Genomic DNA, 23,825 nt, shown 5'->3' on the forward strand with positions numbered 1-23,825 from the left:
ATCAATAACCTTCCCTCCATCCATGAGGTCAGAAGTGGGGATATTCACCAATAATTGTACACTTTCAGTGCCACTCGTGACTCCTCAGATACTGAAGCAGTCCATGTCTAAATGCAACAAGTGCTGGACAATATTCAGGTTTGGGCTGACAAGTGGCAATTCATATTCGTACCACACAAATGCAAGACAATGACCATCTCCAACAAGAGAGAATCATTAGATTTCTTCACATTCAATGGTATCAACATCACCAAATACCTAACAATCAGAATTCTGTGAATAGACCAGAAACTGAATTGGACTAGCCATATCAATGCAATGGCTTCAAGAGCAGGTCAGAGGCCTGGAATTTTTCAGTGAGTAACTCACCTCATGACTCCACAAAGCCTGTCTACCATCAACAAAGCACAAGTCAGGATTGTGATGAAATACTTCCCACTTGCCTGAATAAGTACAGCTCCAATAACACTTGACATCATCAAAGCAGCCTGCTTGATTGGCACCACATCCACAAATCAGTCCCATTTCCTCTGATGCACGATCGCAGCAGTGTGTACCATCAGCGGATGGACTGCTGAAATTCACCAAGGCTTCTTAGACAGCAGCTTCCAAACCCACAAACACGGCCATCCAAAACAACAAGGACAACATGGGAACACCCCGACCTGCAAGATCCCCTCTAAGCCACTCACCATCCTGATTTGGAAATATAATGCCGTTCCTTACATTTTGCTGGGCCTAATTCCTGGAACTCCCTTCCTAATGCCTTTGTGGGTCTGTCTAAACCAAATGGACTGCAGCAGTTCAAGAAAGCAGTTCACCACCACCTTCTCAAACATATCTCGGGATGGGCAATAAATGCGGGCTCAGCCAGCACTGCTCACATCCTGTAAGTAAATTTTAAAAAAGTCAAAAATACTAAGTTCGTACAAATAAGGTTCCATTGTATTTTAATGTGCAGTAAAACTGTTTAACCAATCTTCGTATGAGTTGAAAGAATTGACTGTCGTGTGGAAAGGAGTGAAAAGTTGGGTATAATCTAACTTAATTGACAGATCCTGTGGAGATGGGTAAATTGTGAAATTCATTTTTTAGCAGATGTTAAGGTGACAATTATTAGCAGTATTGAAAAGCAGGAATAATTTTGATGGATTAAACAATAACCTGTTTCCTCTAGTGGGAAGCTTGCTGATTGGAAGTTTCAGATTAAAGTAAGAGGCAAAAGAATAAGGGAAGATGAGTCCTTTTTTATACACAGAGCTGTAATGATATAGAGCATGCTAGCAGAGGAAAATTAGAAGCAGATTCAATAACAACTTTTGAAAGGAAATTGGATAAGCACTTGAAGGGGAAGGAATTGTAGGGTTATGGCTAAAAGGCAAGAAACTAGGACAAATTGGATAGCTCTCTCAAAGAGCTGGAACAAGCACAATGGGTCAAATGGTCTCCTTCTGTGCTATGTCATTCTGTGATTCCACATCAAACTGCTATTGCATTTACTAGCTTGTATCATTTTTGTCAATTATCATTAAGCACACTGGGTAAATTTAATCTTGGATGATTGTGTAAGATGGTTGATACTAATTCAGATGCTCCTAGTTAATCTCCCCTGGTTTCCATTTCCATTGACCTCATAGACAGTACAGTACTTTTGAAGTGTAGTTGCAATTGTAAGGTAGAGAAATCCAGCAACTAATCTGCACACAGCAATATCCCACAAATATTAATAATGAAATGACAGATATTCAATTTTAGATGCTGCTTAGGAGATCTTTGAAACTGTTACGTGCTGTATACTGCATTGGGTCTTTTGTATTCGTTTCTGGGATATCGGCATCACTGGCAAAGTCAGCATTTATTACGTACCCCTAACTGTCCTTAAGAGCAGTTAATAATTAACCAAACTGCTGTGCATCTGAAGTCACATGTAAGCTAGACCAATAATGGCAGATTTATTTTCCTAAAGGGCATTAGGGATCCAGACTCTTTTAGTGATAGTTTCATAGTTACTGTTGCGGAGTCTAGCTTTTAATTTCAGATTTTTTTTTCAATGGAATTGCAATTCCGTCAGCTACTGTGGTAGGATTTTCACTCATGTCCCTATGGCAATAGTCTGGATCTGTTCCGAGTCCAGAGAAGAGCACTACACTGATTCTGCTTGTATGGCCTGACAATGAAGTTTCAATATTGATGACCTATATCATTCAAATCCCTCACCTTCACAGATGCCAGCCTTCAGGCATTCCTTTCCATTCTAATGATGTCAAGAAGCAGGGAGGCAGGGAGATCACAGTGGATACAGCTGTGGATCCTGGCAAAATGCCTGCTGCTGTGCTGAAGCTTTGTGCACCAGAACTAACCTCACCCCTAGCCAAACTGTTCCTACAGCTACAACACTGGCATCGATCTGACAAAGTGAAACAATGACCTTGTATTTCTATCCATAACAAGTAGGACAAATCCAACCCAGTCAATTATTCCCCTACAAGTCTACTTTCAAGTGATGAAGGTGCCATTGACAGGACTGTCAAATGACATTTACCCACTAATAACCTTCTCACTAATGATCAGTTTGGGTTTCACCATGTCCATTTGGCTTCATACATCATTATGGCATCGGTTGAAACCAACAGGCAAAAGAAGTTAACTTGAGGAGTGACAGGAGGATGATTGATCTTGACATCAAGGCAGCATTTGACTGAATGTGGTGCGCAGGAGCTCTGGCAAAACTGAAATCACTCAAGAATGGGAACAAATGCTCCACTGACTGGAATTATACCTAGCACATAGGACATTGGTGATGTCTGTTGGACACCAATCATCCCAAACTCAGATTGTTGGTTCAGGAATTTGTAGGCCAATAGGTCCAAACATCTTCAGCCGATCAAGCCCTTCTCTCCATTGCAAGATTAGATTTGGGCTGATCACTGATGATTGCACAGTGATCAGTTCATTTGAACATGCGCAGCAAAACCTGGAGAACACTCAAGCTTGGTCTGATCAAATGAGAAATAATATTCATGTCATCTCACACAATGACCATCTCCAGTAATTGAGAATTGAACCTCCTCACCTTGACATTCAATGGGTTTTTACCACAAAACATAAGCAATATTAGCAAGAAGAAACATATGGCCTCTTGAACTCGAACTTGCTCTGCCATTCATTAGAATCATGGATGACCTCTGTCTCTGAGAGACCAAGGTTCTATCTATCCCACTTCTGATTAATACTCAACTGTGGGGGATCCACACTAGTGCAGTGAACAGAATTCCAAAGATTCTCAGCCATCTGAATAAAGAAGTTTGTACTCATCTCAGTCCTAAATGATTGGCCTGTTGTCCTGTGGCTTTTCTTTTTGTTCATTCAGGGGATGTGGGCATCATTGGCTGGACCAGCATTCATTATCCATTCTTAGTTGCCTTTGAGAAGATGATAATGAACCGCCTTCTTGAACTGCTGCTGTCCATTTGGTGTAGTGTGTACCCACTATGCTATTAGAGAAGGTTTCCAGGATGTTGACCCAGCAACACCGAAGAAACAACAATTTATTTCCAAGTCAGGATGGTGAACAGCTTGGAGTAGAATCTATAGGTAGTAATGTTCCCATGTAAATGCTACCCCTGTCTTTCTGAAAGATAGTGGTTATAGGTTAGGAAGGTGCAGGTGCTATGCCTCAGTATTCTAGATGCCTGAGCCAGTGCCTAAACTGAAAAGCCTCTGAAGAATCTTGTATGTTTCAATGAGGTTGTGTCTCACTTATCTAAACTCCAGAGAATACAGATCTAATTTATTTAGTCAGGCATCATGGGGCAGTCTTCCCATCTCAGGAACCAATCTAGAGAGTTTATGCTATCCTTTTTCCAAGACACCTGTGTCCTGCCTTAGAAATGGAGACCAAAACTACGCACAACTTCCTCATTTGGTTTCAAGAAAGCCCCATAGAGTTTAGCTAGACTTGCTTGTTCTTGCATTCCTGTTCTCTTGCAATAAAGATCAACATGAAATTTGCCATTCCTAATTGTTGCTGTATTTACATTCTAAATGTCCGTGTTCTTTATAAAGCCCAAATCTCTTTGAACGTTGATATTTAAAAGTTCATGCCTTTCAAAAATAATGTGCTTTTGTTTCACATTACTACAGTGAATAATCTCATATTTCCTCATGTTATATACCATCATTCATCTCGCTGCTCACTTACTTAGCCAGCTGAAATTATAGGATGCAGTGCCAAGCCTGCAGCACCCTTTTCGGGAGTGTTGATTGGATACAATGTCAATCAGGCAGTTGAAAAATTGATATTGGGATTCCTGTGCCTTTAAAGTGGAGGAGCATGGCCAAACAAGTTGTCTGCCAATCAGAGGCCTGGCAACTCTTCAATGCCAGCAGTGTTACCAGGAGGAGTGGTCACTGCTGGGTCTACAGCAACAACCAGCATGGGGGAGTAGAGTAAGTTCGCTGTGGCCAATGATGCAGGCCCCGGTGTGAGATTGGAAGAGTGAGGGGGAGTCATTGTGGAGGGCAGAGAGATTTATTTCACCAAGGGCGCCTCTAACTGTTGGGCGATGAGAAAGATCTCTATCGGGTGAAAGATGCTGTCCATCAACTGAGCATGTAGTAGGTCACCTGGATATACCACTGTGATATGAGACCTCTAATTGGCCCCTTAAGGGTCTCACAGCCTCTGGTCATGAACACCATCCTCCATCTTCCCTCTCCAGGCTTAATGAGGAAAAGTGACAAACTGTCCACCTTGAGTCTTCCCAACCAATTATACTTGACCCGCCACCATCCAGCCTCTTTCTAGGGCAGGGAAGCTTAAATTCTGTCAGGCTGTCTATATTTCTTTACAGTTTCATTGTGTCTTTCTCATAGCTTACATACCCATCTAATATTTTACTGTCAGCAAATGTACATTATTCGCTTTGTCAAAGTTATTTTTATGGATTATAATAGCTGAGGCCCTCGTACTAATTGATCTTTGTGGCAATCCACTAGTCACAGCTTGCCAACTTGAAAATGTCCATCTATCCCTTGCTCTACTTTCTGGTCCATTAACTAAGCACCTATCCATGCTAATCTACTGCCCATAATTCCATAAGCCTTTAGCTTGTTAATTAACCTATTGCGTAGCACCATATTGAAAGCCTTTTGGAAATCTAAGTGCACTGTATTTATTGGTTCTCCTTTACTTCCCCTATTAATTATATCCTAAAAATTCTTAATAAATTTGTTAAATACTTTTTCTCTTTTATAAAACAATGATGATGTTGCCTGTTCATGCTACGGTTTTCTAAGTGCATTTTAAGACTTCCTTATTAGTAGACTGCAGTATTTTCTCCCTGACTGATCAGTCTACCTGGCCTACAGATCCAGTTGCTTTCTTGACTAGATGTGTTACATTTGTTAACTTCCAATTCACTGAAACCATTCAAGAAACCAAGTAATTTTGGAAAATAACAACCAGTGGATCCACAGCTACCTCCATAGTTGTCTCTTGTAGCATCCTGGGATATAGTGTTCAGGTCCTGAGATTTGGTTAACTTAAAGCTTGTCAAGTTTCTCTAAGCTTTTCAATATGGATTACCTCAAGTTTCTTGTTATTCACTTTGTTGCTTTCTATTTCTGCATTTCTGTTATCTTGTGACTTCTTCTGTGAGGACAGATATAAAATTTTCAAAATAATTTGCATGTCCCTCGTTTTACCACGTATTGATCTAGGAATCTGCCACAACAGCATTCTACAAGGTCATCTTCCAAATTACTATTTCCAATTCGATCTGCCTAGTCTGTGAAAATTAAAGCTCTCTGTGGTTATTCTCTTGCCTCTTTTTTTACAGACTCCAATTATTTCTTCCTTCATGCTCTATCTAGTGGTAGAGGACCCTATAAACCTCCCCCACCAGCTTTCTCAGGCAATTGTTATTCCTCATCTGGATCCATGTTAATTCTACTTTGTAATCTTCTGGACAAAATTCTTTCTTCCTATCGTTTAAACCTCTTCCTTTACTATCAGGCTTCTCATCTTCCTTTTCTATACTGTCAGTCTTTTTGAAATGTTGTATATCATGGAATAAATACCTCTTAACCTTTGTCATCTTGCAACCACATCTTTGAACCCAATTATTTGTTTGTGCTATTAGTTCATCTCTCTTGTTGAGAATGCTTCATAAATTCACATAAAGAATCTACTTATTTTTCTACATCATTCTTTGCATGCATCTTATTTCCTGATACACCATTAGCATGAAACTCTCTGTTCCTTCCCATCCCACTCAGTTTATCTTTATCCAAATCATAACTATTCTATTACTTTGATTTTTCTTATTAGATTTCAACATTTTCCTTCACCTGACCCCCTACACATTTTTCTGATCTAATTGTAACTTCAAATCTACATTACCACCTATACTGGCAACCTTGCAGCCACTTGCTGAACAACAATCTACCTAGCTCTGTCTTAAGAATATTCAAGCACTCTGTATCCACCACCATTTCAGGGAGAGTTCCAAATACTCACATGTGCCCAAACAGCAGCCCCTAGTTCTAGACTTTCTCCTAAGACAAAACATCTTCTTCTGTCAAGTCTCCTCAGAATTTATTTCTTTCAACAAAGTCACTTCTAACTGTTCTGAACTCAAGTAAATGCAAGCCTACAGTCCTCTCATTTCAGATATTGGTTTGGTAAACCTTCTCTGAACTTCCTCCAATGCATTTCCATCCTTCTTTATACAAGGAAACCAATATACTACACAGCACTCCAAATGTGGTCTCACCAGTGCCCTGTGTAACTGAAGCATAACCTCCCTACTTTTGTTCTGACTTCCCCTCATGATAAATGACAATATTCTAATAGCTTTCCCACTTATTTTCTGTACCTGCATACAAACCTTTTGTGATTCACACATGTGGCCACCTGGATCCCTCTGCAATTCACAACTCTGTAATCTCTTATGAGATAAAGGCTTCCTTTTTTTTAATTCTTATTGCTATTCAACAAAATACAAAATCTTCCTTTGGGACCACAGGATCTGGCGCAAACCATATGACCGACTTGATAGATGCACGGACTTCAGAAAAATCTACCAGGGTCAAATGCATTTTCATCACAACTACCACTTCCATGTGTGGGAAAGGGGTGGTCTCACTGGGGAGAGGGAAATTGAGGTCAGGGCCACAAGGCCTAGATGCTGTTGCAAGGGCAAAGCCTTTGAAATATCAAAACCTGGGGCCATCCTCCTAATGCTGCTGAACTACAATTATTTACAAAGTAGGCCTGTCGCGTCAAGAGGTTAATTTTCATTTGATGACATTCTGTGAAGGCGGTGGTGTAGTGGTAACATTACTGGTTTAGTATTCCAGGGGCCTAGGTTAATGTTCTTGGGACACCGGTCCAATTCCCACCAAGGCAGATAGAACATAGAACATAGAACAGTACAGCACAGTACAGTCCCTTCGGCCCACGATGTTGTACCGAACTTTTACCCTAATCCTAAGGTCTGTCTAACCTCCACCCTTACCTTAGATACTGTGGTCTAATTTAAATTGTAAAAAAAAAATCTGAAATTAGAAGTTGATTTAATGGCAATCATGAAACCATTGTCAATTGTTGTCAAAACCTGTATACTTCATGAATATCCTTATCTGTCACCCTTACCTGGTCTGGCCTAGTTGTGACTCCAGACCCACAGCAGTGTGGTCGCCTGTTCACTGCCCTCTGAAATGGCCTATCAAACCATTCCACTCAAGGGTAATTAGGGATGGTCAACAAATGCTGGACTTGCCAGTGATACCCAAATCCCTTGCAAGAATAACAAGAAAAGGGATATACCATTTGATTTCCAACACTGTAGACTGCAGGAGTCTGTTTGACCACTTAACTAAAAGTTGGTAAACCAAAATTTGTTTTCTTGATTTTGTTTTTGGGGTCTATTCCCAGCTTTTTCAGCTCGGGTTACAAAATTTGCACTTGAGATTTTCCATTGAACACTGTCAGTCGTAAAGTCAATGTGACGAACATTCTTTAAAACATAGAAACTTAGAGTAGGAGTAGGCCATTTGGCCCTTCAGGTCTGCTCTGCCATTTAATATGATTCTCTATCTCAATGTCATATTCCCACTTTCTCCCCTTAGCCCTTGATACCTTTTAAGATCTAAAAGTGTATCTGTCTCTTGCTTGAATATATTCAGTGATTTGGCCTGAACAACCTTCTGTGGTAGAGACTTCCACAGGTTCACGATCCTTTAAGTACAGAAATATTTCCTCGTGTCAGTCCTAAATGGCCCACCCTATATCCTGAGACTGTGACTCCTCCCTGCATCTATTCTGGGCATCCCTGTTAGAATTTTACAATTATATATATTTTAAATGAAAAATTTGCAATATTAAAAAATGTTATAATGTTGACACATATTAATTGCAACTTGATACCATTTACAGTTATGTAAAACTTCTTTAACAACACAAGTAAATTGTAAAGAGCTGTTTAAACTGTCACTGAAATATTTCTTCACAAAGAAGACAATGTGGTTATAACAGATTTTTCTCTCAAAGACAAAGTTCTTGGAGATTTCCAAATTGTGAATCAGGCACTTTTAATAGGCTTTCAATGTCAAGTTCAAATAAGCTGTGGAAATCATGTTGTGGCTTTTATTTAGGCTGTTCAGTTCTACCTTTAGAGGAAGGAACTCTGGCTTTAATTTCTTGGTCAATATCCAGCATGAGACTCATGTTGGTAGGTGAGTGTATGCCCCCAGTCTTATGAGTTATGTGAACCCATGAAAGTACCCAACTTTGGAGAACTGAGCAGAGACCAGAGACAAGAAAACAGCAAATTCTGTTGTTAAATGTAAGGCAGCTTGGTATGTTTGACTCAGTTTTCAAGAATTAAATACTTGAACCAACCAGATGTCAGGACATTCTAAGTTTAGCATTGAGTAATGAGGCAGAATTAATAAACAATCAAACAATAAAGGAACACCTAGATAATAGTGATCATGCCTTATTGCATTTAATATTAGGTTTGAGAGAAGCGTAAGTCACAAACCAACCTTTAAATTTATTTACAGCTGGCTTTGAAGTGATAAAACAGAAACTGACCACTGTAAATCGGGTGGATCTGTTATGGGTAATAAATAGGAAATGTTCAAAGAAGTATTTGTGCAATACCTCGACATAGTTCTAAAGGACAAGATCTCTATTTATGCAGTGAAATAACCTTGTTAACAAAGAGTTGAATGCTAGTGAAAAGTTAAAAGAAAAGGCTGGCATAAATACAAAGATTTGTGGAGATCCTGTGAGCTGGAAGATATATGAAGAACAGCAATCGTACACAAACGAAACAATGAGTTGCAAAATGGATTATGAGATTTAAGAAAAAAAAACTCATGAGAAATAACATTAAATGTTTTTGCCATAATATTGAGAAAAAGAGGGTGAATAAGGTTAATGTACACCCCAAAAGAAGGCACATGTATATAATTGAAAACAAGAAAATATCAGATGAGCTAAATAATTTGCACTGGTCTTTAGAGGAAGATGATAAAGAACAGGAGGTATGAGGAAAACAAAATGTAAGTAATTGCTTGTACAACAGAACTTAAACATTGCTAAAAGGAGACAAAAGGTTGAAACTTTTTATCTTGTACTCATCAGAGATAGGACACAAGAAGCAGACTTGAACAAAGGGACACCAATGGTGCAAGACAAAATGTTTCAGTTTGTTATGTCCTGTTAGCCATTTTTAAACAAAATATAAATCAAAGGACACATTTACTGGATTTATATGTTTTTGTTCAATTGTAAGGGTGAAAATAGAACTTCTGTTTAATCTAGTTAAGTCACTTGCTGTTTTCTCCTTGCTAGGTTCCTCTTCATATCTTGTAATTCACTCAATTTCTATTGCTCGGTTGTTTCAATTTGGCACTCAATATAAAATACCTTCAGTGATTCCCTATCTTGTGTTTTACTTATTATGTGTTCAGTAAGTAATTCAATAGTCATGATGAACTTAAGTTTTTAACAGGAAATTGACAGTATTTGCTAAGGAACCGTTTTAGTGAGACTGGTGTGTGAAAGACTGTACACTCCTTCCTCAAAGTACTGACTGCTGTCAATTGTGTTAAGTTCCAACAATGCCGAAGAAAGTTATTGAGCTGAAGTAATTTTGTGGTGTAACTCTAAATAAGAAGAAAGTAATCACAGGTTAATTTCATGTGTTTGGCTGCGTGAAATTTGATTTCCTTTTCCCTATTTGCTTCATTTCAGCACATGCTATCAAAAGTTGGGAGGTGGAATTTTGACATTTTCTTGTTTGACCGTCTAACGAATGGTAAGTTAAATATTGAACACTTAACAAATCGGTGTACGCTGCTGATCAGGGAGATTGTACTGTGCCTACCAAAATGTGCTTTTCCTGTTCTGTTCTATAATCAGATTAAAAAAGTGATATCACAATATATAATTGCAAGATGTTGTGACTAACAAAGTAAGCATATTGTTAAGTTTCTGTGGTGGTAGTTGATACCACAACTTTCTGACTCTGAGGTAAAAGGGCTTCCACTCAGTCAAGGATGCAATTCTTTCTTCGTAAGCACAAGCTCTGGAATCATCCTTCACACATTTCTCAGAAGAAACAACAACACATCTGTGTACTTTTTGAAGGTTAGGCTGTCTAAAGTTGCACATAGTATTCCAAATACGACCTTACCAATGATCTGTATACATCAATAACAGCATGTTTTGGCACCTAATCAAATGCCTTTGATGTGAATGACATAATGAGCTGGAATTTTCAGTCAGTGATGAACAAACTGAGCCAGTATTTCTTTACACCCAGCGAGTTTCTGAGCAGTTTTGCTCTAGAACTTAGAGTTCTTGGGACAAGAACTCTATGGTTAGCACTGCTGCCTTACAGTGCTAGGGACCCGATTTCATTTCCACCCTTGGCTGACTGACTGTGTGGAGTTTACATGTTCTTCCCATATCTGCGTGGGTTTCCTCTGGGTGTTCTGGTTTCCTCCCACAGTCCAAAGATTTGCAGGTTAGGTGGATTGGCGACGCTAGATTGCCCAAAGTGTCCAGGGACGTGTAGGCTGGGTGAACTAGCCATGGGAAATGCAGAGTTACAGGGATAGGGTAGGGGGCTAGGTCTGGGTGAGATGCTCTTCAGAGGGTTGGTGTTGACTTGGTGGGCCAAATAGCCTGCTTCCACACTGCAAGTTGCCATCTTCTAGGATTTGTTTGAATGGGGTAACCAATTGTATATCACCCTAACCAATCATACTGACGAGTTATTAATGTGGCACACAGCATGGGGATGGTAGAACAGTGAGAGCCAGAACATCCATACAGTCCATCTGCTCAATTTTTGCCCACTGACTTGATGTATCCGTATTGATGTACAACCTCATTGTATCCTCTTCACAGCTTTCTTTATCTCACTCTTCTAACTGATACTCATTGCCTCCGAGTCCTCCTTTTACTCATTCTGTGCAGTTATGTTCCTCCTCCTCTCTCTGGCCTCTCCCCACCCAGTCACAGTGCTGACTGACAGTCCATCCCACTGCTCAGCTTACATGGAACAGCAGTCAAAAATAGCAAACAGGATCAGGAGGACTGTCCTAGCAGTACCCCATGCTCCCCCTGCTCTCCTCATTCCATACTTGCAGCACCCTGACTACTTCTCTCACATCAAGATGCATTTCAAAGTATACTCTGTGTCCAATCCTATCCCCCCTCCCCACTTCCTGCAGTCGTACCTTTCCCATGACCTGTTCATTTTGAGACTTGACTTGTGATTTCCTTGATGTGGCTACTCAGCTCTCGGCAGCCACCCTTCCTCAGCCTTCAGCTGCTTTCTTCACTTGCACGCTGCTGCAGCACATGTGTGGTGTTCACACGTGAGCTAGTTTAGGCCCCCTGTCATGCCTGCTGCTAAAAACCATTGTTTTGGGCCATTTAGACTCAGCTGCTTGAGACTCACTGTAGCCGCTCTGGGTCCCCACCCTAGCTAGTCCACTCACCCAGTCTCATTCTCAGTCACTTTAATGAACAGAGCTTCAGGGACCAGGATACTTGCAGTGGGAAGACTTCACAATTGACTCCAGACATTGGGCTCAAATTCAACACAGCCAGGCAATTAACAACTTTTAAATTGGAGATCGGATCAATTTGAGAATTATTTAGGAAAGGAGCAGGCAGGGGAATGGGTTTCCTAGGCTGCCAGTGCCAGGGATAAGGAAATGGCTAGACATTGAGACGGAAAGGGTTTAGACATAATCATAATCTTCAGATTCAGCTTCCTCTTGCGTTCAGGAAAAGCACAAGCACGTTTGATGTGGGAGTGGCATCATGTCAGAGAAAGATTGGGAAAAAAGAACTGTCTGGAACACAATATCTGAAACAGAAGGCTAAAAAGGAAGAAGAACAAGCAAAGCAAGATGGTTTCTTTCTGAGGTATCTTTGTCCACAGCTTCAAGAAAATGAGAGGAACTGTGGCTCAAAGGTTCAACCCACTGAGATGACAGTTTTGCCTGCAGTTTCACAAGTTGTAGTAGAGCTTGATACATCCTAATGTATAGGATGGTGCACCAAATGATGATGTGTGCCAGCAGGAGGATCAAGATTTGAAAGGATGTGAGCTTATCACCAGTGTGACCACTGTGAACTATGTTGACCCTGCCACTTGGTCCAAATGCAATGATCGTGTACAAAAGAACTTGGGCCAGAGCAACGTCAGCAGGTCAATGAGCCTGGAGATCATAATCAAAGATGATTCCAAACAAATCAACAAAAGGCTATTTGCCAATGAAGGAACAGTGCACCATCAATGACAACAGTATTCCATGACAAAGAACCTTGTTTTTTACTTCTGTTTCAAGCTGCTTACCAGTGGTGCATTATCTCTTTCTTCTGATAAAGATTCAAATTAGACAAACATGTCTGCCATTTTAGCAGCACATAAGAGAAGCAGGGAACATTTGGAGAATTTTGACACAGTGGAATTGAAAGGTAATGGACAGAAACTTTTGGGGTCTATAATCCTGTGACAGAACTGGATGAGAAGTCCAGTGAGGTCCATCTTGAGATTGGGAACATCTTCCTTGATCTTTTATACTTTTACCAAGTGGCGAAATGAGATTCGTGCTAGGCAATGTTGAGTTGCCGATTAAGGTGGGTTATTGCTTGTTAAATGCCCTGTTAATGGCCCAACTCACCTTAATATTTAGCTTCCTATCTTAATAAATGCACCAAACAAGCGGGACATTGAGATATTCAACATGGAAATCCATGCACTTACCTGGTAACTTCAGCTCGTCGCTTGTTTCAAAGGACCTCCATGTTGCTAAGGTTCAAACGATGTCTCAGGCAAGATCCATGGTCACCAACTGCACGTACCCCTTGTCCATGGACACTGGCATCCGATATTTGCCAGTCCTTCATGATCATCAGGGCATCTTTCTGGTGGTGAACTGCCAGGCCACTCATAAAACACAGACTGGCATTGCAGGGCACATCAGCAACTAGTGTCGAACAGCTACAGCATGGACAATTTGCACACAGAGACCGGAACCCAGCTCAACGATTGGATGAGGCTGCATCTCAGAGCTGCTGGCTTGCTCTCTTAGGGGTCATTCACTTCACACCTACCTACCTGCTCACACTATCCCTGCCTTGCTGTACCTCGCCTTGCTATGACATATACCAGGCAGCTTGTCTTGCTGGTCAGCAGTCCTCAGTCAAAGGGAGAAGACATTTGCTATGCAGCAGTGTGCTATGTCAATCTCACACCTGCTTCATGTGCCAACAGTTTTCATGGCAAACACGTGGCATGTGCAGCAAGCAGGCAGTCATATGTATTTAAAAAACTGTCATGTAAAAAACTCTTAGGGGAGTAGACCTCACTGAAGTCCATGGAAGCATCTGTTAGTCAGAGGGATCCCGGCACAGTAACTCAAGGGCAGCCTCCCTCACCAGTCCAGGGGAATGGCCCTGGTCAGGAGTCCAGTCAGACTATTCTTGGTCTGGGGGTCCAGGGAATGGATCACAATTAGTCATGTGGCTCCACAGTAGCCAGTCTGGAGGGTAATGCTAATGTGGTCGGGGGATATACACATATCAGTCTGCGGCCTGGGCACTTCTCGTCCAGTTACATCACTCAAGTGGGTGGACCATGGGCAGTCCATCAGGCCTGTCCGCAGAAACTAAGGTAAAATGGGAGTGTTGGGGGGATAATGGGATCCCTGCCGTGTAAAGGGGACATGGACTGGGGGGGCAGCAGGCTGGGGGAAGAGTAAAAGGGAGGAGTGATGGTTGTGAAGGGAAACAATAATATTTGTAAAGGGGCAGGAAGGGTCACCTCATATGCCAGGAGCTGGTGGGGAAAGGTGAGCAGGTGCAGGCTCCTATAGAAAGGTTGTGTGTGTACCTGGGGAGATGTGAAGCCTATGGGGATACGGTGACGGGTATCCAGCTGTTTGGGGGCTCACCAATAAATAGAGGCAGAGGAAGGAAGCAACTAGCCAAGGAGCTCTCACTGTCACGTTCCATCATGCTGGAAACCGAAAGTGAGCAATGGGGAAAAATGGGCTGAGACCAGACTGGAAGTGGGTGGGGTAAGCGTCAAGAGTTGCCACGGCTGCAGGACCCATCAACATGAAGACATTTAGAGGTAAACAATATTCCACACAGATCCATGGACTGTACAAGACATAGATCCGATGGGTCTCTAATATCTAACCGTCCTAATGCATTAGCTCCCTTATTGTACCTCCCTGTCCCAAACATCGCTGACCACCTCATTCGGAGCAGTACGGACACAGAGGCCTGGGAAGGAATATTGTAGGATGAGACCTTGACAGTGGGATCCAGTGCCCTGTTTTTGCATTGTGCATCCTGCTTCCTGATGTTGCAGCAGCCTCTCACCAGAGTGATCGATCCATGGTATGTTGTGTGCGACCATGAAGTTAGAATCGCGGTGCCCCTTATCCGACATGTTCAGGTTCTGTCCATAAATGAGTAGGGCAGCTTTGGAATGCCAGTGTGGGTCTGGCATAGCAGCCTTTTAAAGATGGCACAGATGCAAAGATTGCCAGTCATCCAGTGGCAATGCGCTAAGTGGTGCATTGTTCTGAGAATGGCACGTGGTAAGATGGAGCTGGAGCCAGATGTGATAGACTTCATATGGGCAGGGTAGATAGTGAATATGGCGAGTTTGGTAAGATGCAGTGAGAGTAGTTGCTGGGCTTCACGAGAATAAACCCTCAAAAAACATGACACAACTCTGCTTTAGCCAAAAAAATTTGATTAGGTTGATTAAGTTGAGATTGAAATATTATGAGCAATTTTGAACACCTCAAAAGGATATTGAAAACATGTGGTACAATGTAGATTTATTACAACAATAAGGAGTGTGAAAGAATGTATTTTATGATGTAAAATGTAATGGGAATGCAAAGCAAATTTCTCTAGTTTCCATGTTTTGTGATAAACATCTAAGATCTCTATTTTTTACAATGGTTATTAATATTATTTTTACTAATGGGAAAATTTGAAACCTAGATTTAACACAACATGGTTATATGCCAAAAAGAACCTATAACTAAAAGAAAACAGTCTTACAAAGGAGTAGGTGAAATTACAAACATGTACATTCTTCCCATGTCTGTGTGCTGTCGTTTTCTCCCAAAGGTGTGCAGGTTAGCTGGATTGGCCATGGGAAATGCAGGGTTACAGAGATAGGCTGGGGGATGGGTCTGGGTGGGGTGCTCTTCAGAGGGTCGGTGTGGACTTGTTGGGCCGAATGGCCTGCTTCCACACTGTAGGGATTCTATGGTTCCATGATTAGATACAGGAGTAGGCCATTTGTCCCCCTGAATGGTTGTGCCATTCAATAAAATCATGGCCGATCTGATCACTCCTATCCCCAATATTCTTTCACCCTCTTGCTAATTTATCTAACTCCAGCTTAAAAATAATTCAAAGATTCTGCTTCCAATGCCTTTTGAAGAAGGGATTTCCAAAGGTTCACAACCCTCTGTGAGAAGATATTTCTCCTTATCTTCATCTTAAATGGATGACCCTTTATCTTGAAATAGTAGCACCTAGTTCTCAATTCTCCCACAAGAGGGAATATCCTTTCCACATCCATCCTGTCAAGTCCCCTTTAGACCTTACATATTTCAACTCTAGTGGATAAGGCCTAGCCTGTCCCATATTTCTTCATAAGCCAATCAGTCCACTCCAGGTATTTGTCTACTAGACCTTCTCTGAACTGCTTCCAACATATTTACATCCTTCCTAAAATAAGGAAATCAATATCATTCACAGAAGAGATGTGGGCTTAGCAACACCCTATATAACTGAAGCATAATCTGTCTACTTTTATTGTAAGTTATCCTCACAATATTCTATTAGCTTTCCTAATTACTTGTTGTGCCTGCATACTAATCTTTTGTGATCCCTCTGTATCTCAGAGCTCTGCAAGCTCATTATATTTAGACAATCCGCTTCTTTTTTATTCCTCTTGCTGAAATGGACAATTTCACATTTTCCCACATTGTACTCCATTTTCCAGACCTTTCTTTATTTAACTTACTTTCCTACTAATGCATCATCAGCAAATTTAGCAACTGTACTTTCAGTCCCTTCATCCAAATTCTAAAAGGTTGAGACCCTAGAACTGATCCCTGTGCACATTACTCATTACATCTTGCCTAGCACAGAAATAAATAATTTGACTAACCAGCCCATTAGAATTGTAGGAACCATTAATCAACTAAAATGGACATGAGAATATACAGTTTGAAGTACTTATTGCAGCAATGGAGAAATTGAATTTTACTTCAGTTAAATGTGTTTCATCCAGAAATAATGAGGAGAGGCGAAAAATAGTAATAATTGTGAACTTTTTTTTTGGACAATTAATTGAAATAATCTCATTGTACAGAGGGTACTGAGAAGAATTTACATTTGATCAAGGCTGTTCTACTTTGAATTCCTCTTGCCACCAAGAATAAATGGAAACACAAACCCATGTCTCTATCCAGGAGTAATATTATGCGCCAACCTGATCTTTATAATATAGAATGATTCTATCATTGTTTTTGTAAATACCAGTTGTAAGTTTCACCAATGTGGATTAGTTACCAATGAACTCTTCCTTTATTTTAGGGAACAGTCTTGTCACCCTGTTATGTCACCTGTTTAATCTCCATGGTCTCATTCATCACTTCCAGTTGGATATGGTGAAATTGCACAGATTTTTAGGTAGGTCAAATAAATGTATCAAAGTGTTAAATATTTTACAAGTAGTGAGTCAAATATTTATGCTGAAAATTGTTGACGTACTTTTTTATTAAAAATAATTATCACAACAGTAATGAAACAGTGCTGGCACAGGAAACACTTGTCGAACTTACATCGTTAGCTTTGCCATAAAGTGAGATCATCCCATTTAATGTAATTATTGGTTCATGATATACCAGGAAGTATAGGTGTTGGAGTCAAAACATCTGGGGTCGAAATTTGTTTCAGCCAGTGGAACAAAGCTAATGATATTGGATCAACCAAGAGCTACACATAACACTTTGCACTCAATGGAATTCACTATCATGCACTACGTGTAATGGGAAGTTAATCTGACATGACTAACTTGCACCGCTGCCTGAGATAAATTTCTGTCCCCTATGTCTTTTCAACTGCTCCTGGTTGTCCTTAAAGGAGAACTGGCTTTAGACAGTGGCAGATTTTGCAATTGGTAGTGAATTGTGATAATGAAGAGAAATTCAGCAAGTTGTGTCCAGGTAAGGACTGCAGCTTTTCTTCCCTTTAAGGACATTAGTCAGGATGCCAATTGGGTTCTCACAACAATCGTAATATCTTCATAGACATTGTTAGAAATGCCATTGTTGTTTTCTGTTTCCAGATTATTAATCTGAACTCAAATCCAATGGTGGATTTGAGTTCTTGTTCTCCAGATTATTAGTCCAGTAATGATTATTTCTTACTTTGACTTTTAGTCATTTCAGTACTATCATTGAGGTGGAATTGGAGAGTGGCAGAAAAATTGAGCACAGATTTGATGGACGACAATATGTTGAAGGACTTTGGAAAGAAAAAGGAGAGTGGATGGAAAAATAGTTTTCAATATCCAAGATTTTCGATTGAAAAGGTGATGGCAGTGATTTTGAAATAGAATGTAAAAGTACTGAGGAGAGGGACAATTTACAATGTTGGCTAGCTAGGAAGTTTGGAAGAGATATTTGGCAATCAACAGTTTAGTAAGAATGGTGTCAGCAGAGTGGAGGGAGGTCAAGTGTTCTGTGACAAGATGAACTTTAAAAGAACATGAGGAGAGATAGAAGAAAAACAAGAAAGATATGTTAAGGGCTAGAGCAGGTATGTTTTGTTTGGTGCCACTTCAACTCCATCGAAGATATTAGGACTCAGGGCGCATTAAAATGCACAGTATACATCAGATACTTAGAATTCAGTGCCCTGTAACTTGGAGCACCCTCAGCTGATGTGTAGGGATGCAATACCATACCTTTATACTTTTAAGGTTCTTGCGAAGATTTGTAACTCAGGTTGTGGATGAGGTTGTTGGCTTGCTTGCCGAGCTGGCTGGTTATCGTACTGACGTTTGGTCACCATGCTAGGTGACATCATCAGTGCGGCCTCCGATGAAGCGATGTTATTCTACTCCACTTGGAATTTATATGATCTGGCCTGTTAAGTTGTGTTGTGTCATTTCCGGTTTCTTTTCACATGAGTTTGTATATGGGGTCTAATTCGACATGTTTGTCGATTGCATTATGGGTTGAAAACCAGGCTTTTAGGAATTCCCATGCGTGTCAATGGTTGGCTTGGGCTAGGATGGTCACATTACCTAGCATGGTGACCAAACGTCTGTACGATAACCAGCCAGCTTGGCAATCAAGCCAACAACCTCATACCTTTATACTTTTGGTAAATAATCCAACTTACTTTTTTTTTCATTTTTATACTATGGCTTTCCATTTTGAGAGGTAAATCTGTCGAAGGATATACCACTGATTTTGGATTGACATCCTATTATAGAATGACAGAGCATGGAAACAGATCGTTCTGTCCAACTAGTCCACGCCAACCATGTTCCCAAACTAAACTAGTCCCACCTGCCTGCATTTGGCCCATATCCCTCCAAATCTTCCCTATTCATGAGCTTAGCCAAGTGTCTTTTAAACATTGTAACCGTACCTGCATCCAACACTTCCTCTGGCAGTTCATTCCACACACAAACAATTCTCTGTGTAAAAACCTTGCCCCTCATGTCCTTTTTAAAACTTTCTCCTCTCACCTTAAAAATATGCCCCCTAGTTTTGAACTCCCACACCCTAGGGAAAAGACCCTTGTCAATCACTTTATCTCTGCCCCTCATAATCTTATAAACCTTATCTTTTCTTAGGTCAGGCTATTGCTAATTTACATGGATTCAGGCTCAGAGTTGCATAGAAGTGACTCAAATTGGTTTTGCTTTAAAATTTTTATCCTTGTGACAAAGTAGATCTAAAAAAAAGAAAAAACTTGATGAGAAGAGCCAGTTCATTCTCTGAATGGATGGATTCTTATTCTCAATCATGTTACCACAGACGGATGGAAGATTGAAAATAGACAGTAAGGAAGGCAAAATGGGGGCACTCACGTCCAGTGACACCTCATAGAGTCATAGAGATATACAGCACAGAAACAGACCCTTTTGCCCAATTCGTCCACACCAAACAGACATCCCAATCTGACCTAGAACTGTTTGCCAATATTTAGCCCACATCCCTCAAAACACTTCCTATTCATGTACCTTTTAAATGTTGTAATTGTACCAGCCTCCACCACTTCCTCTGGCAGCTCCTTCCATACATGCACCACCCTCTGTGTGAAAAAGTTGCCCTGCAGGTCCTTTTATATCTTTTCCCTCTCACCTTAAACCTGTGCCTTCCAGAATTGGACTCCCCTGCCCTTGGATAAAGACCTTGGCTATTCACTCTAACCATGCCCCTCATGACTTTATAAACCTCTGTAAGGTCACCCCTCAGCTTCCAATGCTCCAGGGAAAGACGTCCCAGCCTGTCCACCCTCTCCCTATAGCTCAAATTCTTCAGCCCCAGTAACATCCTTGTAAATCTTAGCTGATTCAAAATTGAATTGAATTGAATTGAATTAGCTTTATTGTCACATGTCCTCAAATGAGTAGAGTGAAAAGTTTGAGCTGCCATTTACAGCGCCATCTTGGGTACTAGGTACAACTTCTTCAGTTACAAGATTAGTTACACAGTAACAATGTCACCAACACAAGGCACCGTCTTAGGTACAGAGTACCTAGGTGACATCTCATAGAGTCATATAGTCAAACAAAATGGCAGTGGAAATTTGTAAGTATGTACTCCTGCAATTGCTGCTGCCTTGAGGAGAAGGAAGTGAGGACTGTTAACCTCTCGTGCTAAATAAAATCTGGTTTATGCTCTTAGAGAACACCAGGCATTTTACTTTGGTTACTAATCTTGATTCCACCAGGTAAATGTTTTAAAATACACGCTAAATATTTTATGGTTGTGCAACTACTGCTTCAGACCTTTGTGGTGGTAAATTTGTACTTAACTTACATTTTCATCCCTACCAGTCATGATTCAAGAGGATTATCACAGCCAAAACCCATATCATAATGCTGTTCATGCTGCTGATGTGACTCAGGCAATGCACTGCTATCTAAAAGAACCAAAGGTATGAATGAACCTACTTTACATTTAATGAAATAAAAAGGATTTTAAAATATCTTTTATTAGCATTTCTTTAAAAAGGCAACTTGAAGAGAAACATAGGTCTGAAAGCAATCTCTTTTATGACTGTTTTGACTTCTGTTTTGCTTTTTCTTTCTTTCATGGGCTGTGGGAGTTGCTGGCCATGCAATTTTTATTGCCCATCCCTAATTATCTTGGGGAAGGTGCTGGTGAACTGCTGCAGCCTCTGAAGTGTAGGCATATCTACAATGCTCTTGGGGAAGAAGTTCCACAATTTTGACCCAGCAACAGAGAAGGGATAGTGATATAGCTCCAAGTTAGGATAGTGAGCAGGTGGATGGGAACTATCAGGTGGTGGTGATCCATGTTGCCCCTGTCCTCTAAACAGTAGAAGTCATGAGTTTGGAACATGCTGCCAAAAGAGCCTTGGTGAGTTGTTACAGTGGATCTTGTAGCTGTCACTGTGCATTGATGATAGAGTGTGTGAATGTATAAGTTGGTGGATAAAGTGTCAATCGATTGGATTTACTTTGTCCTGGCTGCTTTTGAACTACTTGACTGTTGATGTCAAGGGCTGATATTCTTACCCCACCTCAAATTCAGCCCTCTTGTTTGTATTTGGACCAAGGCCGTAATAAGATCTCGAGCCAAATGGCCATGGAAAATCCAAACTGAGAATCAGTTACCAGGTTTCACTGAATAAGTGCTGCTTGGTAGTACTGTTGACAGCTCCCCTTCCCTCACTTTGCCGATAATCGAGAGAAGATTGGTGAGGTGGTTGTTGACTGGGTTCATTTGTCTTGCTTTTGGCACTACAGGTAATATTTCCTATATTGGCTGATCCTGGAAATTGCAATAGAGGTAGACAACAGGCAATTAATCACAACTGCCCCTTGCTATATTTTCAATCAGGATTTTGCCTGAGTGGAAAATGTGTGTGTTTATCTCTTTATCATGGTTGTCAAGCTCCATTTGAAGAATTGAAGACACAGGGAAATGTTTCTTTGTGCACAATTGTGCCACTCACTCTGCCAGAAGTCAAAGTGAGAAGTAAATGTAGGCTCATGACTTACAAGAATTGCAGAGCTATAGATGACAGTCTCACGCTCCTGGTGCAGCAATGGCAGAATAATCAGAAATTTGTAAAATAAAACAAATTCCTAATGTTGTTTTGACGATTTCATCACACAGTTGCACGTGCACAAATAAAGCTTTAAAATGGTGCCAAGTGTCACAGCATTTTGGATTTTAAGTAATTACCTAAATGCATAAAGAAATAAATCTTCTCCACTGTCTGTAAACTAAGAGGTATATGAGTAATGTGGCGACTTGATATCACTTGTCCATTTGTGTACATACCTCATATTTGTATAGAAATTAAAATGGTTCCATGTTATAATTGCAAACCACAGACTAGAGGCCAGCGTAATCTTCAGCAGTTTCCCCAGACACAAATGTAAACAATGTAATGGTCATTACAAGACTGGAACCTGAATTTCATGATTTATCACAAATATTCTTGTGGTTTAATTTAAAATTGTCCAAATTTGCTTCTAGTTCTGGTACAATGTTGTTTAATGTCCCCTCTTTCATGTTTATTGGTGTTCGATCTGAATTGATGTTGAATGAAATCACAGCTCTCATTGATAACTGCTGTTGTTTAGAAATAGACAACTAGTCTCCAAACAGGTTGAAGACAAATCAGGCTGTTTTATTTTATGCTGTTGATGATGCATTCACACAAGTGTATTTATATCAAGAGATGCTAAAGTTGCTCTGGGAACTTTTTAAATCTATTTATCTCGGGGTTTTCACTGTATAAAGTATAAAACCATAGAGGATTATATAACGTTCAATGACCTACATCTCTATGCCAAAGCTTTGTTGTTAATATTGTTAAAAGAATTCTTTTGTAAAGCACTTTTAAAGGGCATGAGGAAAGGGCAGGGTAATCAGACTGTGGTGAGTCATTTCAAAGGGCATGTACAGGGATCAAAAGCAAATATGAGACACGTTTCCAGGTTACACATGTGGATTATTGTTCATATCTTAAAGATTGTGTTGATAAATAACAAATAATAAAAGTTAGAACTAAATAAAACTGTCCATTAGCATCTAACAAGAAGAGGATAATATTAGAATAGAATAGAAAACAATAGAACAGCCTTTATTGTCATGTGCACTCGAATTAGTGCAGTGAAAAATTTGTAATGTCGCCTCTCAGCGGCATCTCAGGTGCAGGGTACCTAGGTACAGATACTTCTTGTGTTGTTACAGAATTGAAATAGTACAAAAATAGACTAGCATGGGAATACAGGGCATAAAAGTCCAGATTGAGAATAATAAGTGCCTTCAAAGGTCTCACGTTATAGTCCTTTTCCACCGGTTCCGTGCCTGTCGAGCTTCAGAACACAAGGCCTTCCTGTCTCCACGTACTGACCTCTATCCAGGTCTAACTTCCAGGACTTGTCCCCTGGCCCAGCCTGGGCTTGATCTGCTCCCGCTCCAGGCTCTGGCCGCGACTCAGCTCCCAGCTCGGCCCACGCTCACTCAGCACCCGTTCCATCTGCGACTCAGCTCCCAGCTCGGCCCACACTCACTCTGCTCCAGCTCCGGTCTCCGTCTGCGACTCAGCTCCCAGCTCGGCCCGCACTCACTCTGCTCCCACCTTGGCCTGCACTCACTGTGCTCCCGCTCCAGCCGTGACTCAGCTCCCAGCTCGGCCGCACTCACTCTGCTCCCGCTTCAGCCGCGACTCAGCTCGCAGCTAGGCCCACGCTCACTCTGCTCTCGCTCCGTCTGCGACTCAGCTCCCAGCTAGGCCCACACTCACTCTGCTCCCGCTCCGGTCTCCGTCCGTGACTCTGCCCCCAGCTCAGCCCGCACTCACTCTGCTCCCAGCTTGGTCTGCCTTCACTCTACTCCCGCTCCAGCCACGACTCAGCTCCCAGCTCGGCCCACACTCGCTCTGTCCCGCTCTGTCTGCGACTCAGCTCCCAGCTCGGCCCGCACTCACTCTGCTCCCACCTTGGCCTGCACTCACTCTGCTC

General features: G+C 41.1%; 1 protein-coding gene across 4 annotated transcripts in view; it reads left to right on the forward strand.

Annotated features, from left to right (window-relative positions):
• The window catches only part of LOC109935077 (cAMP-specific 3',5'-cyclic phosphodiesterase 7B-like), a 143,626-nt gene that overhangs the window by 99,067 nt on the left and 20,734 nt on the right, over window positions 1-23,825 (forward strand). For all 4 annotated transcript variants that reach the window (XM_048597439.1, XM_048597438.1, XM_048597440.1 and 1 more), the window contains 3 exons: window positions 10,268-10,331; window positions 17,174-17,269; window positions 20,658-20,758. In XM_048597439.1, coding sequence (XP_048453396.1) covers window positions 10,268-10,331; window positions 17,174-17,269; window positions 20,658-20,758 — 261 coding nt within the window. The remainder of the gene's footprint in view (window positions 1-10,267; window positions 10,332-17,173; window positions 17,270-20,657; window positions 20,759-23,825) is intronic.

This window comes from Rhincodon typus, chromosome 5, assembly GCF_021869965.1.
Source record: "Rhincodon typus isolate 14 chromosome 5, sRhiTyp1.1, whole genome shotgun sequence".
Taxonomy (NCBI): Eukaryota; Metazoa; Chordata; class Chondrichthyes; order Orectolobiformes; family Rhincodontidae; genus Rhincodon; species Rhincodon typus.